Here is a 17,001-nt window from a genome sequence, read left to right as displayed (position 1 = left end):
ATTAACTGGAAACTGCTAGGATACATTAAAAATGTGCACCTAGAGACCTCTGTAAAAGGGGAAAAAATGGTTATGATCACATACTGTAACTGCTGTTAGAAAACTGAACTGATTGTTCTCAAGAGCCACATTTTTGTTTCAAATAACAACTCTGTATTTGTTATTGAACTCTAAAGTCCCTTATATCTTTAAATTGCTAGACAGTGACATTTGTTCTATATTAAAATTTTAAAACATTATCTCCAGGGAATTTTGTTCAGACTGTTTAGGAATCTGTACACCCTAAGCAATTTGGTGTGCATGTCCAACATGTTCATACACAATATTTAGTGTTCCAACAATATTATTTTCCACCAGTGGAAACTTTTTGTATTTTGCAACTAAATTAATTATTAATAAAATTAACTTAGTTACATAATTATGGTTTACCTGATTCAGAAGCACAAATAAATGTAATTTTAGCCACTCTAAAGAGAGATATAAATAAATATTAATGTGGATTATGTTAAGTTATAGTAAGACTTTGTCTCTGTGTCATTAGTTGGGCTCATACCAATATAATTTTAAAAATTTAGTTCAATTCAACAAATATTCACTAAGCATGTAACGTGTGCCAGTTATTTTGCTTAGTGTAAAATATGAGCTTGAATTTAAAAATATAAATTTTCATTTGACTATTAAGAGTATACCAAGATAGTGTAGCATAGTATTTATTCATTCATTTATTCAACAAATATTTATTGAATGACTACTCTGTGCCAGTGTTCTAGATGTTGATGAGATTAGTGATCTAGAGTTTTGGATAGAGATCTACCTCGGCTTGAATCTTAGCTTTATCACTTCATAACTGACCTTGGGCGAATTAGTCAGCAGCCCTTCAGAGTTTCAGTTTTCTTATCCATAAATAAGGAATAATTATATTTAGTGTGCTTTGGAAAGATTTAAATCATACGTAAACATATGTAAAGCATTTAGCACAATGCCAAGGACATTAATAAATAATAGTGTTAATGTTAATACTATTTATTATAAAGAACATTAATAAATACTAGTATTAATATTATAGAACTAAGAAATAACTGGGTGCTTGTATGGGAATTACATGATGAAAGTATAGTTTAAGAAAAGTTAATCTACTGTTGTATTATGTATAGAGACGTCAGAGACACCATCTAAGAGGCTGATAGAGTTTTCCAAATATAAAGTGATGATAACTTGGCCTAGGATAGTACCTAAATGTAATAAGGTTGGGGCAGGTGTAATAGAAAAATGCCAAAATTAGTCTGTAAGTCATAATGATTATTTAACAAAGAGACTACTTAAGTTTTGTATCAAAGTCAAGAACAGGGAATGGTGTGGATGATAATTGGGAGTGAGGTAAAAGGTACTAAGATAATTTAATGATTAAAAGAAAAGGGCATACTGTCAACTTTTTAATTCTGCAAGTTTCATATAAAATATAATGCCTTTTGGAAATAATTGATAGCTGTGTATATCTTACCTTTTAATATCCTGTTTCTGATCTTGTATTGCCCACTGTTGCTTACTATCTGCTATTTCTTAGATGAGCTGAAATTATTATTTTTTAAAGTAAGTGACCCTTTTGTTACTCAGCAGCATTCAGTTCTTTGTTTACATTTTTCTTTTCTTTTCTTTGTTTATTTATGCATTTTCTTAAGACAGAGTTTCATTTTGTCACCCAGGCTGGAATGCAGGCGGGATCTTGGCTCACTGCAACCTCCGCCTCCCAGGTTCGAGTGATTCTCCTCCCTCAGCCACCCAAGTAACTGGGATTACAGGTGCATGCCACCATGCCTGGCTAATTTTTGTGTTTTTAGTAGAGACAAGGTTTCACCATGTTGGCCAGACTGGTCTCGAGCTCCTGACCTCAAGTGATCTGCCGCTTTGGCCCCCAAAAGTGCTGGGATTACAGATGTGAGCCACCACACCTGGCCACATTTTTCTTTAATTCTTGTTTCCTCTTGGGGGGTTTTCTGGTAAAAACAGAGAACCTGCTAGACAAATTCTAAAAGAACTGTAATACTTGAAGTTTTCTTTTTTTTATTTCACAAATTTCATATATTCCTGAGGTTTTATAACCATTCTGAAAAGTACTTGGTTGTGAATATACAGAATAAATTACTGAAAGGATTGTTAAATTAATTTTCCAGATACTTCACATTTATTTTAAACAAGTTTAGGTATCTCAACTTCATGTGGAACAGAAAAGTATGGAATTGGGACAGAGAAGGAGGGACTTTTCAGAAATTAGAAAATTGTGATAGGTAAGAGTAAGCCATGTTTTAAACCATAAATCCACACAATTGGTAAAGGACTTGAATTACAAAAGGAAAATAAGATCCTTACAGGTACTATACATATATTACTTTCTATTGGCCATACTTAGTTACTATATTACTATTCTTTTTAAAATTCTGAATTCTATCCATTTATTTAGATTCTGTGATGATCAAGGAATGTCAGGAATTTTCCTTTCAGAGAGGAAAAGCTTCACTTTCCTTGCTAAGACCAGTCATGTCTAGAATTAGAGTAAGCCCCAAACTATCAGTTGTAAACTCCAGAGATGCAATACTTCCTATATTCAGATTCTTAGAGTGTGCCTACATTTATATTTTATACATGTATATTGTACAACATATGCACACACATCACACACATATGTTGTACAACCTGTATATTATAATGTCAAAACATATAGCATCTATATTATATACCATTTATATGTTATATGTATGTCTATATATGGCAATACAAATATAAACATTTTAAATTCCAAATGGTTCATTATCTGTTAATTTTTGTGAAAGCTCCATATAATAATTTTCTTATAAGTTTCTCACATTTTCAAAATGTTGATCAATTCAACCTGTCAGTTAGGTTTCAGGCCACATCAATTTTACCCTTCATAAATTATCTAAGTTTTTATTTTTAAAGTATGTATAGTTTACAATTATTTAATAACAAAAAATGCAACAACCAGTTACCTTCCTGTCTTATCATACCCGAAAGCAAATAGCCTCCTAATAAGTATGTGACATAGGAAATCTTTATAAAAAACAATAGTGATGATAATGATAGTGATGAGTTCCTCCTCTGACTAAATCTATGGCAGATCTACTGCTTAATAATTCTTTCTCACTGAAAAATTTAATAATACAGAATTTGTATGTTAAATCATTTTCATTCACTACAGTGTTCCAAGAAAAATGTAACTATACTGATATATTTGTTTTGATAACTAGAATTTTTGGCTTTAGTATTTGGTTTTGTACTTTTAAGCGTTTCCTCATACATTATGAATGAAAATAAGTAAAATTTGTATATGACAAATAAACGAAATAATAGTTCAGTTTGCACTTATATGAATGTACTCAAATTGGTAGAATACAGCACCACCTCATGCCCTATACAAGAATTACAAGCTATTATTTTATTTCTGCTTTATAATGTCAAAAAATTATATCATACATGGAATTTCTTACTCTCATTCTAAAATTATTTTCAAAACTCAACCTTCTTTCATTTTTCTCCTAATACTCAAACTGTCAGCTTAATCTATAATCCTTTCAAATTGATTTATTTGAATGAGCCAGCCAATTTGCCAGTAATTTTTTCTTTTAGTTCATAACATTTTAGTCTAGGTCCTAGAGAAAAACTTTTGTATGATTGAAAGTCTATTTGTTTGAAAGACATTTTTTTTCTTTTTTCTTTTTTTTTTTTTTTTTTTGAGGCAGAGTCTGTTGCCCAGACTGGAGTGCAGTGGCACCATCTCGGCTCACTGCAACCTCCGCCTCCCAGGTTCAAGCGATTCTCCTGCCTCAGCCTCCCAAGTAGCTGGGACTACAGGTGTGCACCACGATGCCTGGCTAATTTTTGTAGTTTTAGTAGAGACAGAGTTTCACCATATTGGCCAACTGATCTCGAACTCTGGCCAACTGGTCTCGAACTCTTGACCTCGTGATCTGCCCACTTCGGCCTCCCAAAGTGCTGGGATTATAGGCATGAACCACCGCACCCAGCCTTGAAATGAAATTTTAAGTTGAATAAGCATTGTATGTTTAATAACTCTGACAGATCTTAAGTTGAATGTTTCCTGTTGAACAGTAGGAGCTATAAGTTCTCCTAGTGGAGTTATTTTGAATTCAAATTGATCTGTTTATTACACTGAAGTTTGGTTGATATGAATAATGTGGTATTTGTCTTTAATAACTGTTGTTCTACCATTTTCCAGCTTTATTAATCCATATTTAATGTTATACTATGTAGTTTGTCTGCCTTTCCAAAGAAACTCACAAATTCTCTTCTATTATAGCATTATTTTCTAGACATGGAACTTAGGAAAGACTTAGAATAAAAATGTTTAACTTGTTCCCCTGTTAAATTTTATAAAGCCATGTCCTGTTAATCTGTGGCACTGCCCCAGAGGTAGCATCAGCACATCGAAAAATTCTTCCATCTTTGAGTTTCCTAAGTGGCACAAATGGTGTTTACTACCAGTGTACCAGGTAAAGTACATTATTTTTTAAAGCTTAATTTAACCATTTTTTTAAAGCTGGGGGTAGGGCTGCTGTGCTGATGATTACAATACAAATTTAAGAAATTTTCCTGCTACTAAATGCTACATTTTTAAAGTAAGAAAACCAAATAATTAAGTTTGTCTTAATACTTAAATGTGTAGAATCCTGAATGATAATGCCTTACCATACTTTATTGTAGTAGTATCATATTCACAAAGTTTCTTTTAAAAACTGGCTTTAAAAATCACTGCAGATATTTAAATGTGAAATAGGACAGAACTTAGAATATAACTTACACACTGGAGAGAAAGTAAGGAGACCTATGTTTTGGTTCTAGTTCTGCAGTCAACTGAGAACTATAGCTTTACACATATATCACTTTATTTTTCAGACTTTATCAAAAGAGGAGTCTGGACTAGATTGCTTTTTAGATTTCTTCTACCTTTAAGAGTCTGTAATTCTAAAGTATTATCCTTTACCTTTCCAAATAGGTAAATATAAAAAATATAAAGTACATTAGATGAAATTCCATCTGATGCTATAATCAAAACTGATTGAAAACATTTAAATGTTTTCTATTTAATGTCAGAATCATAATCATAATTCAAACTGTCTCAACATGTAAATTGTCTAAATACTGTATAGCATTTCTTTCATTTCTATTCTTTAGCAGTCATCACCAGCCAAGGTCATGTTGATTATTTTAAGGACAGTTGAGTCTGAGGTAATGCCAGCATCTGTTGTTAGTCCATATATGTGCCCATCCAAGAGATTTACAGGGAAGCTAAATGAAAGCCTGTGTATCATTACTCATTGTTAATAGTTGAACTTGGGCCAGGCGCAGTGGTTCAAGCCTGTAATCCCAGCACTTTGGGAGGTCGAGGTGGGCGGATCACTTGAGGTCAGGAGTTCGAGACCAGCCTGGCCAACATAGTGAAACCTCGTCTCTACTAAAATTACAAAAAATTAGCTGGGCGTGGTGGCAGGCCCCTGTAATCCCAGCTACTCGGGAGGCTGAGGCAGGAGAATTGCTTAAACCTGGGAAGTGGAGGTGGCAGTGGGCCGAGATGGTACCACTACACTCCAGCCTGGGTTACAGAGTGCGACCATCTCAAAAAAAAAAACAAAAAGTTGAACTTCAACTTCTGCCACAAGCCCAAGTTTGAACCTCATTGTATCACAGATAATAAAAAATTTGAATTTGGTACCCTGAGTAGATTTTCTTTTAGAAACATAGTCTAAATGCAGAGTCCAAAAGTCGTGGACGCTAGACCTAATATTACTACAAACTCCTTATAAAACTCTGAACCCATATAACCTCTGGCTACCTCAATTTTTCTGTTTATTAAAATGACTAATTCATATCTACCCCATACTGCCTCATAGGGATGTTGTTGAAATATCATATATAATGACTTGTTTCTGTCATGGGCAATATACTTAACAAGATAAATTTCAGTAAGTTAAGGTCACATCTTAATTTCTTAGAATTAAAAATACACATATCTTGTATACCCCAAAGGTGTGACAGTGCAGCTGATTAGTGACTGACTGAAAGCTTGAGTATAGTTCAGCTTATAATGATAAAATCTTAAAATGCAGTTGAAAAGGAAATTTCCAAAGAAAAGATAAAGATAAAATAGAAAACTTGTATAAATTGAGAAATAACCAAAATGAAAATAGAAGGAATAGAGAAAATACATTCATTAACACTCACAGAGTGGTTAATATCTAAAATAGTCAAAATAATTTATTAAAATATGTCAGAAAAATGCTAAGTCTGCAATAGAGTTATGAGAATAGGTGAATGGGTAATTTATACAAAAGAAAACAAAAATAATGAACACATGAGGGAAATGTTCAACCTTGGTATTAACAATCAGATAAATTGAAATTAATGCAAAAGTTATTACAATACCATTTTTACTATCAAATACTCGAGACATATACAAATATATGGAATACCATAATGAATGCTTTATGTACCCACACCTTGCTTATGAAGTCATCCCACATCACCCAATTTTTTTCACAATAAAACAATACCAAATAATGGTAAAATTATTACATTATATACCATTGGTGGTATTGTAAAATTGGCAGTACTGTTTTATAAAGCAGTATGGGAACACATGTCAATAGCCTTAAAAATATACAAAATTTTTTGCCTGAAAGTTCTTCTCAAGGAAATTATTCATCAGAAGAAAAACATTTAGACAAAAAAGTATTCTATTAATATTGTGATAAGAAATTAGAAATGACCTAAATGTCTAACACTTTAGAAATAGTTAACTAAGTAATGGTATACCAACTCAATGTTTGTTTGTTTGTTTTTGAAACGGAGTTTTGCCCTATTACCCAGGCTGGATTGCAGTGGCATGATCTCAGCTCACTGCAACCTCCGCCTCCCAGTTTCAAGCAATTTTCCTGCCCCAGCCTCCTGAGGCTGGGATTACAGGCGCCCATCACCACACCCGGCTAATTTTTGTATTTTTAGTAGAGATGGGGTTTCACCATGTTGGCCAGGCTGGTCTCGAACTCCTGACCTCAGGTAATCCACCCACCTTGGCCTCCCAAAGTGCTGGGATTCCAGGAGTGAGCCACCATGACCGGCCCCAACTCTATTTTTAATCATAGAACCATTTAAATTGAAATTTTGAATATTGCATAGCAAAATGGTTTTCTTGTGGTAAAATACACAAAACATAAAATGTACCATTTTACTCATTTTTAAGTATACAGTTCTGTGTCACTAAGTACATTCACACTGTTGTACAACCATCACTACCACCACCATACATCTCCAGAACTTTTTCATCTGGAACTCTATTCATTAAACAGCAACTCCCCATTTCCCCCTCCCCACAGCCCCTGGCAACCACCATTTTCCTTTCTGTCTCTCTGAATTTGACCACTCTAGGTACCTCATATAAGTGGAATCATACAATATTTGTTCTTTTGTGTCTGGCTTATTTCACTTAGCATAATTTCTTCAAGACTCATTCATGTATAGCATGTGCCAGAATTTTATTCCTTTTTATGACTGAATAATATTCCCTTGTATGTATTTACCACATTTTGTTTATTTTTCTGTCAATTGGCATTTGGGTTGTTTCTACCTTTTGGCTATTGTGAGCAGTAATGCTGTGAACATTGGCATACATATCTGTTTGAGTCCCTGCTTTTAATTCTTTTGGGTCTATACCCAGAAGTTGGAATTGCTAGATCATATAGAATTATAGGTTTGCTTTTTTGAGAAACTGCCATATTGTTCACAATGGCTTCACCATTTTATGCATTTTATGTTCCTATCAACAATGCACAAGGGTTCCAATTTCTCCACATACTCACCAACACTTGTCATTTTCTGTTTTTTTGATAATAGGTATCCCAATGGGTATGAGGTGGTATCTCATTGAAGTTATGATTTGTCTTTCCTTAATGATTAGTGATGTTGAGCATCTCTTCATTTGCTTATTGGCCTTCTAAATATCTTCTTTAGAGAGTTGATCATTTGATGATTCCTTTGCCCATTTAAAAAATCGGTGGTTTGTTTTGTTGTTGTTGAATTGTAAGAGTTCTTTATATGCTCTAGATATTAATCCCTTTTTGGATATGTGATTTGCAAATAATTTCTCTCATTTCATGAATTGCCTTTTCATTCTGTTGGTAGTGTCCTTTGATGCACAAAAGTTTTTAATTTTGATGAATTCCAATTTGATTGTTGCTTGTGCTTTTGTTGTCATATCCAAGAAACCATTGCCAGATCCAGCGTCAGCTTTCCCCGTATGTTTTCTTCTCAGAGTTTTATAATTTTAGCATGTTTAGGTCTTCAGTTTATTTTGAGTTAATTTTTATGTATTGCGTAAGATAAGAGCCCAGATTTATTCTTTTGCAGATGGATATTCAGTTTCCTCAGCCTCATTTGTTGAAAAGACTGTCCTTGCCTTCATTGAATGATCTTGGCACCATTGTTGAAAATCATTTGACCATATATGCAAGGATTTATTTCTGGGCTAACCATTCTATTCTACTGTTCTATATGTCTGTTTTCATGCTAGTACCACACCATTTTGATTACTGTATCTTTGTAGTAAGTTTTGAAATTAGAAAGTATGAGTCCTCTAGCTTTATTGTTTTTCAACAGCAAAATATTTTGGATATGAAATTAAATTTTAAAAGCAGAACATAAAGCGGTGTTTATTAAAATGTAAAAAATAGGTTTCTGTGTAAGGTCTGTATTAGAAAGGATTACATGAAAATCTAAGTAGGGCATTAGAATTATAGAGATTTTTAAATTTTTAAATGTGTTATTTTAAATGTATCAAAATATAAAATATGAAAATAATTATGACATAAAATAGAAAAATGAGATGTAAGTATGTTAGGATAATTTAGCCTTCTTTTAAAAATGTGAGCATGAACATGAAACCAATCTCAATGTAAATTATTTTTGCCTTTGCAGTGCCATAACAAATCTTTCTATAATGAATTAGAAAACATTTATGATGTTATTGTTATAGAGCTAACATACACCTTTTCAGTAGTTATCAATATTATTAAAGCCTTGAACTGATTATCTAAATATTCTTACTTACATTTCAGGCAGGCAAGCCTACTAATAATAAAGTGAAAAGCATTTTTGCACATAGCTATGGTAATGACACAATTTCTTGTAACTTCAGTAAAGAATCTTCTACTTTGTGTCCAAGCATTTTCAAGTTTTATTCTTTTCTTTTTTGAGACAGAGTCTTGCTCTGTCTCTCAGGCTGGATGGAGTGTAGTGGCACGATCTCGGCTCACTGCAAGCTCAATCTCCCGGGTTCAAGTGATTCTCCTGCCTCAGCTTCAGTGTAGCTGGGATTACAGGTGTGCACCACCACGCCTGACTATTTTTGTATTTTTAGTAGAAACAGGGTTTCGCCAATGTTAGCCAGTCTGGTCTTGAACTTCTGACCTCCAGTGATCCACCCGCCTCGGCCTCCCAAAGTGTTGGGGTTACAGGTGTGAGCCACTGTGGCTGGCCAGGTTTTACTCATTTCTAGTTATGAGATCCCATATATTAATTCAGACAAGAAGGAATTTGGCTAGACCAAGAAATGGTAAATGGTAAAGCCAATATAGAAAAGTCTTTCTCAAAAGTGATACTTTATATTCATCAGCATTGTTCTGTTGTGAACCTTTTTTTTTTTTTTTTTTTTTTGAGACAGAGTCTCCCTCTGTCATCCAGGCTGGAGTGCAGTGGCATGATCTCTGCTCACTGCAACCTCTGCCTCCTGGATTCAAGCAATTCTCCTGCCTCAGCCTCCTGAGTAGCTGGGACTACAGGCGTGTGCCACTATGCCCAGCTAATTTTTGTATTTTAGTAAAGACAGGGTTTCACCATGTTGGCCAGGCTGGTCTTGAACTCCTGACCTCATGATCTGCCTGCCTCGGCCTCCCAAAGTGCTGGGATTACAGGTGTGAGCCACTGCACCCGGCCAGCTGTGAAACTTTTATTCAGCATGCTTCTAGTTATCTACACTTGAAACAATTATTTTGCTTTTACATTTAAAGTCATTTTTTCTTTCAATATATTTATTTTAGCAATCCTTAATTCTTCCTTCTTAACATGCTCCTAGCACTAATCTCTCTCTATTACAGCAACATATTTATTTATTACTTTTCTTCAATACTTCATTTTTCTTTTTCTTTTTTTTTTATTTTTGAAACGGAGTCTTGTCCTGTTGTCCATGCTGGAGTGCAATGGCATGATCTCAGCTCACTGCAACCTCCGCCTCCCCAGTTCAAGTGATTCTCCTGCCTCAGCCTCCCGAGTAGCTGGAATTACATGCACCCAGCATCATGCCCAATTAAATTTTGTACTTTTAGTAGAGACAGCGTTTCTCCCCATGTTGGCCAGGCTGGTCTTGAACTCCTGACCTCATGATCTGCCCACCTCAGCCTCCCAAAGTGCTGGGATTACAGATGTGAGCCACTGCACCCAGCCAATTTTATTTTTCTTGCCCTTCTTTACTATGTCTTTTCCTAACTTTTCATTATTGAAATGCTATCTATTCTTCATAATATAGTTCATCAGTTGCACACTCAGTTTACATCAGTCCCCCCACCCCAATCAGTTAGACAGTAAATATTTGTTGGGCCAATGTGTTAGGCACTATTTTAGTAACTTGAATAATAGTAAATTCTTTTGCATGTATAGTTATCTCTTTGTGTTAACCATATATTACTGCCAATTATAATTGGATTTTTTTGAGACGGAGTTTCGCTTTTGTTGCCCAAGCTGGAGTACAATGGCGCAATCTCGGCTCACTGCAACCTCTGCCTCCCAGGTTCACGTGATTCTCCTGCCTCAGCCTCCTGAGTAGCTGGGGTTACAGGCATGTGCCACCACGCCTGGCTAATTTTGTATTTTTAGTAGAGACAGGGTTTCTCCATGTTGTTCAGTCTGGTCTCGACCTCCTGACCTCAGGTGATCCGCCCACCTTGGCCTCCCAAAGTGCTGGGATTACAGGCGTGAGCCACCATGCCCTGCCTATAATTGGATTTTGTTATGTTTGTTTTTTACCTCCTAACTATGTTGCACATTCCTGGAGAGCAATGATTATATTTGACATTTCTTTTATATCCCCCTGCATTTTCTCCTCATTACTATGCATACTGGAAACATTTAATAAATATTGTTTGAAATAATTTTTTCCTTCATTTCAGGACTGGCAATACATGCAATCAAAAGGTTGCTTTTTCTTAGAAGAAGATGGTGAAATCATTAGTCATCAGTACAGGATGCAAATAGCTCAGAGGTCCATGGTTTATCTAACAATTAAGCCATTAAATCTGAGTCAAGTTGAAGGCAAGTTTAAATTTTTTGTATATTTTTTAAATGTCAAGTTGTACCCTCTTTGAAAGTACTTATGTAAGTATTCCATAGTCCTAATTAGGAAAGAAAATAATCTGCCTAAGTGAGAAACATAATGGTTACATTTCAAGAAAGTGTTGGCCTATACGTGGCCTGTGTTAATCATATGAAAAGCAAGTAGATTGCTTTGTGTATATGTTTAAAGCATGTTTTATTAAAAACAATAACTTTTTCCAAACCTTTCTACAGCTAAGATAGAAGAAAATAAACAAAACAAAAAAAAATGTTAACTGGTTTCCTCATGATATAGAACTAACTTTTTTTTTTTTTTTTTTTGAGACAGAGTCTCCCTCTGTTGCCTAGGCTGGAGTGCAGTGGCTCAATCTTGGCTCACTGCAACCTCTGCCTCCTGGATTCAAGTGATTATCCTGCCTCTGCCTCCCTGAGTAGCTGGGACTACAGGTGCACATCACCTCGCCCGCCTAATCTTTTTGTATTTTTAGTAGGGACGGGATTTCACCATGTTGGCCAATCTGGTCTCAAACTCCTGACCTCAGGTGATCCACCCACCTCGGCCTCTCAAAGGGCTGAGATTACAGGTTCAAGCCACTGTGCTCAGCCAGAACTAAGTTTTTATTTGCTAATTAATCTTAGCTTTTTCCATTTGTCAGTTTTTAAAATTAATATGTCAAAGAGAAGTTCTGCAGGGGCATAATTTGGAACATATGAAACTGCAAGTATTTTTAATACCTTCAAAATCCTTTGTGACTTAGACAATATTTATTAATAATCTTTGTATTAATGGTAATAGTCTAGGTAAAAATTAATACTTTTCTAGTGTCTAAAATGGTTATGTAATTTTTAAGCAATGAAAGCTATCTATCTATAAGGGTGATTTCCCTAGATACCTTTTTTAATGTTGGTTGTTCTAAATCAATATTTATTTTTCTTTTATAATGTTTACATACAAGCATTTTCTTCCTAGAGGATTCCCCTCCCCATTCTCTTTCCCTCCTAAAGTAGAGATTTTGAAAGTTTTTACTGCATCTTTTGTGGGATATGTATAATATTTGGCAGATGATACTTTTAAATGACAATAACAGTAGTTATTTTTCAGAGAGAGGAACCAAGATAGCCCTGCAAATTCAGTGTAGTTGTTAATTCTCTGTATTCTTATTAATAAGATTCATTCATTTATCAAATAGCTATCAAGGGCATTATATGCTGGACATCAATTTAGGTGTTTAGGATACATTAGAGTTCAAAAAAGACAAAAATCCCTTCCCTCATCAACTTTCATTTTAGTGGGGGAAACAATACATAATAAACATAATAAATAGTAAATGACGTGGTATGTAGGAAAGTGATAAGTGTTATGGGAAAATCAGAGGGAAAAGGGGATAGTGAATGCTGAGGGAATGTGGGTTGCCATGGAGATGGAGTGGTTAGTATATGCTTCGTTAGGAAGCTGTCATATGGATAAAGATTTTGAAAGAGATGTATGAGTTACCAACTGCTACATAAAAAACTACCCCAGAACTCAGTGGCTTAAAACAATTAAACATTTGTTCACTCATGAATCAGTGGATCTGTTAGTTCTTAGTCTGAGCCAGGCTTGTTTTTTCTCTGTAGGGGTTGCTCACACAGTTATGGTTAGTTACAGGTTAGCTGGTGGCTGGCTTTGCTAATCTTGGCTGGGTTCTCTCTCATGTATGAAGTCCCAGCTGGGATAACTTGACTCGGCTTCATATGATCTTTAATAATCCTTCAGTAAACTAGCCTGGACCTGTTCTCTTGGTATAACAGGGATCTGAAAACAAAACAAAACAAAACAAAAGCGGAAGCACAATAGAACCTCCTGAGGTCTGGGCTCAGAAGCAGCACAATGTTACTTCGTTATATTCTGTTGCTCACAGAAAGTCACAAGGCAAGTCCAGATTCATAGGCTGGGGAAATAGACTTGATCTCTTGATGGAAAAGCTGCGAAGCCACATTGCAAAGGGCTGTGGATACTGGGGGGAACAGCCATTTTTGCTGTCTTCCACAGAGGGCAAGGGAGTAAGCCTTGTGGGTGTATGGTGCTGGAAGGGATGGGTGAAGATGGAGGAGGTTGCAGAGCATTCCAGGTAGAGAGAATGTTCTGTGCAGAGGCTCTGTGAGAGTGTACTGGTGTTAGAAGAACAGAGGCTAGAGTGTCTCAAATGAAATAAGTGAGGAGAGAGTTGTAGGAGATGAAACTGGGGAGAAACAAGGACAAAATCAGGAAGAGGTTTCTTTTTGCCATAATTAGGACTTGGGCTTTTAATCAGAGAAATGAGGTTTTCCCCTTCATTTTTTGTGAGATGCTTTTCCTCATATATAAGGTCAAGATTTTCTTTTTTTTCTTTTTTTTTTTTTTTTTGAGACGGAGTCTCGCGCTGTCACCCAGGCTGGAGTGCAGTGGCCGGATCTCAGCTCACTGCAAGCTCCGCCTCCCGGGTTCACGCCATTCTCCTGCCTCCGCCTCCCGAGTAGCTGGGACTACAGGCGTCCGCCACCTCGGCCGGCTAGTTTTTTGTATTTTTTAGTAGAGACGGGGTTTCACCGTGTTAACCAGGATGGTCTCGATCTCCTGACCTCGTGATCCGCCCGTCTCGGCCTCCCAAAGTGCTGGGATTACAGGCTTGAGCCACCGCGCCCGGCCAAGATTTTCTCTTAATCTTTCATTTTCAGCAGTTTGAATGTGTGTCTAGGTAGTTTTTGTTGTTGATGCTATTGCCTGGGTTTTTTATTTTTTGGTATTTATCCTGCTTGGGGTTCTCTGAGCTTCTTGGATTTGTGGCTTGTTGCCTTTCATTATTTTTAGAAAATCCTCTGCCTTATTTCTTCAAATATTTCTTCTGCCCCCTTTCTTCTTCTTCCACTTGTTTGGTACCTGACATCTCTTCCTTCTCTGCTCCACCACAGGGTCAGCCAGTGTTTGCATCTAATCTCTCCTGGGAAAGATCTGTCTTTCCTTGGATTTTAAGCTTATAGTTGCCCTGCAACCCCAGCTCTGATGGGATCAAGAAAAGTTATGATGTTGTAGTTCATTAACTTTTTCTTATTGTTAGGAAAGGAGCAATATTCTCCCAACTCTCTGCTCCATTAGAGAGTTTTGAGTAGAAGGCAGGACATAATCTGACTTATGTTTTAACAAGAGCGATTAGGTTACTGTATTGAAAGTAGATGGAAGGATATGCAGGTGAAAGCAAGGAATCCAGCTGGGACATTATTGTAGAATTCTAGAAGAGGACTGGGAATGCTTTGAACCAGGATATAGGTGGGAGAGGGGGTAGTAGAGATTCTGGGTATATTTTGAAGGCAGAACCATAGGATTTCCTAAGGATTGGTCTTGGTATGTGAGAGAAGAAAAGAGTTAAAGAAGATTCCAAGATTTTTGACCTGAGCAACTGGAAAGAATGAGTTACCATTAACTGAGATGGACAGTGTTTTAAAAAGAGATTAGGGAAGTTCAGTTTTGGAAATAGAAATCCAGGTAGAAATGTTAAATACACAGTTAGTTATATGGGTCTAACATTCAGAGGAAGGATCCTAAAGATATAAATTTTGGGGTTGTCAGCACATAGATGTCTGACATCTCTTCCTCCTGTGCTCAACCACAAGTAAGCCAGTGCTTAAATCCTATTTCTTTCTGAAAAGTCTGTTTTTCCTTGGATTTCAGGCTAATTGGTTGCCCTGCAACCTCAGCTTTTGATGAGTTCAAGAAAAGTTATAATTTTTAGAAAGTGAGTATATAGAAAATGTTTCTCACTAGGTCGCTGTATTTAGGTTTGTGCCTTATTGTAAAAGCTATCATGTTTGCATATAAAAATGGAATATGGGCTGGGTGCGGTGGCTCACGCCTATAATCCCAACACTTTGGGAAGCCCAGGAAGGTGGATCATGAGGTCAGGAGATCAAGACCATCCTGGCCAACATGGTGAAACCCCGTCTCTACTAAAAATACAAAAATTAGCTGGGTGTGGTGGCTAATGTAGTCCCAGCTACTCGGGAGGCTGAAGCAGGAGAATCACTTGAACTCTGGAGGTGGAGGTTGCAGTGAGCCGAGCACACCACTGCACTCCAGCCTGGGTGACCAAGTGAGACTCTGTCTTGAAAAAACAAAAAAGGAATATGTATTTCTAGAGAAAATATCTAGAAAAGAAGTTACTAGAAAAGAAGAAACTAGTAACTTCTTTTTTATATAGGAAAGAATAGATAGTGATTGCTTATTTTAAGGTGTTTGGGCTTTTTTTTTGTTTGTAGGAAAACCATCCCCTTGGTTATCCGTTGATACTGCCTTGTATATTCTCAAGGAAAATGAGAGTCAAGCAAATCTACAGCTTGTGTGTTTTACCGAACTACGAAATAGAGAAGTATGCATATTTATTTTCTAATGTTTAATTTTAAAATATAGTATGAACTGCAGTTTGGGGAAAGTATGTTTCTACATTTTATTTTTTAAGCTTTTATATACCTTCCAATTAAGGTATAAACAGCACTTAAACACTATAGATATTGTGTTTTTAATTTAATCACATCAAATTAAATTAAATTAGTTAAAGTAAATATTTAATTTAATTATAAAGAATTTTTTCTTGTTTGCTGCGATTTCTTAAGAATTAAGGATAGGAGCTGGGCATGGTAGCATGCACCTGAAGTCCCTGCTACTTGGGAAACTGAAGCAGGAGGATTACTTGAGCCCAGGAGTTCAAAGCTATATTATTCTATGATTGTGCCTGTGAATAGCCACTGCACTTCAGCCTGGGCAACATAACAAGACCCTGTCTCTAAAAAAAAAAATTAAATAAAGAATTGAGGATTGGTTGGCAAGTTTGAGTCTTGGCTTATACGTTTTAAGTTGTATAATATTGTACCTTACTTTCATCTTTTCTAAACGCCCTGATGCCTCACATGTGAACATTTGATATACTCAATAAAAAAGGTTGATGCCAGTACATTTTTTCCCCCTAAATGCAAGCAATTCAAGACTTTGGAAAAGCTGCTGTAGATGTTTGTCTTACTTATATTACTACTGCAAAACAGAAAAACTTTAAGATTACTATCAGGCTTGACTTATTTTATAGGGTTCAAAAATAGATTGATATGAAAAAATGCTTTTAAATGTTTTTATATGTTGCCCATGGGGTTCTTCTGATCTTTTCTAATTATGTATTTACTCAAAGGCCAAATATGTGAGGCCGATACATAAATGTGGCTATTTATTTTATGAGGACTACAAAATACATCTGCTACACAGCAACAGAAATAATACTATTCAAGGGCTTACTGCAATATCCTATTTAATCTTTATATAGGCTCAATGACAGACAGACATTTCCCTGATAGAATGTTATATAAAAGTCTTTACTGTAGGCTTCCTAACAGACAAGAATAGGCAAGAAACAAATAAAATTGGCTGAAGTTAATGTTTTGAATAAACTCTTCTTCAGAACTGACTACAAAGTAAGCATTGTCTAAAACAATATCTATTTCCACTTTGTTTTGGGTAAAATTACTTTCTTATGGGATTGCATGGATAAAAAAATTAGTATATAGCAAAACCATAATAAAGTTTGCATG

The 17,001-nt window shown here is 35.7% G+C and overlaps 1 protein-coding gene and 1 non-coding gene across 8 annotated transcripts in view; one reads left to right on the top strand and one right to left on the bottom strand.

Annotated features, from left to right (window-relative positions):
- Window positions 1–17,001, top strand: part of EFCAB7 (EF-hand calcium binding domain 7) — a 46,056-nt gene that overhangs the window by 11,595 nt on the left and 17,460 nt on the right. For 4 of the 7 annotated variants that reach the window (XM_028829598.2, XM_077940596.1, XM_077940741.1 and 1 more), the window contains 3 exons: window positions 4,413–4,526; window positions 11,250–11,391; window positions 15,685–15,794. In XM_028829598.2, the coding sequence (XP_028685431.1) occupies window positions 4,413–4,526; window positions 11,250–11,391; window positions 15,685–15,794 (366 nt within the window). 7 annotated transcript variants of the gene reach the window in all.
- Window positions 1,986–2,046, bottom strand: LOC114675004 (U7 small nuclear RNA). Its single transcript, XR_003726092.2, has one exon. It is a non-coding gene; the product is annotated as a U7 small nuclear RNA (small nuclear RNA).

This window comes from Macaca mulatta, chromosome 1 (genome assembly GCF_049350105.2).
Source record: "Macaca mulatta isolate MMU2019108-1 chromosome 1, T2T-MMU8v2.0, whole genome shotgun sequence".
In the NCBI taxonomy this organism is placed as follows: domain Eukaryota; kingdom Metazoa; phylum Chordata; class Mammalia; order Primates; family Cercopithecidae; genus Macaca; species Macaca mulatta.
Note: the sequence above shows the minus strand (reverse complement) of the source record. Positions and strands in the feature narration are given on the sequence as shown.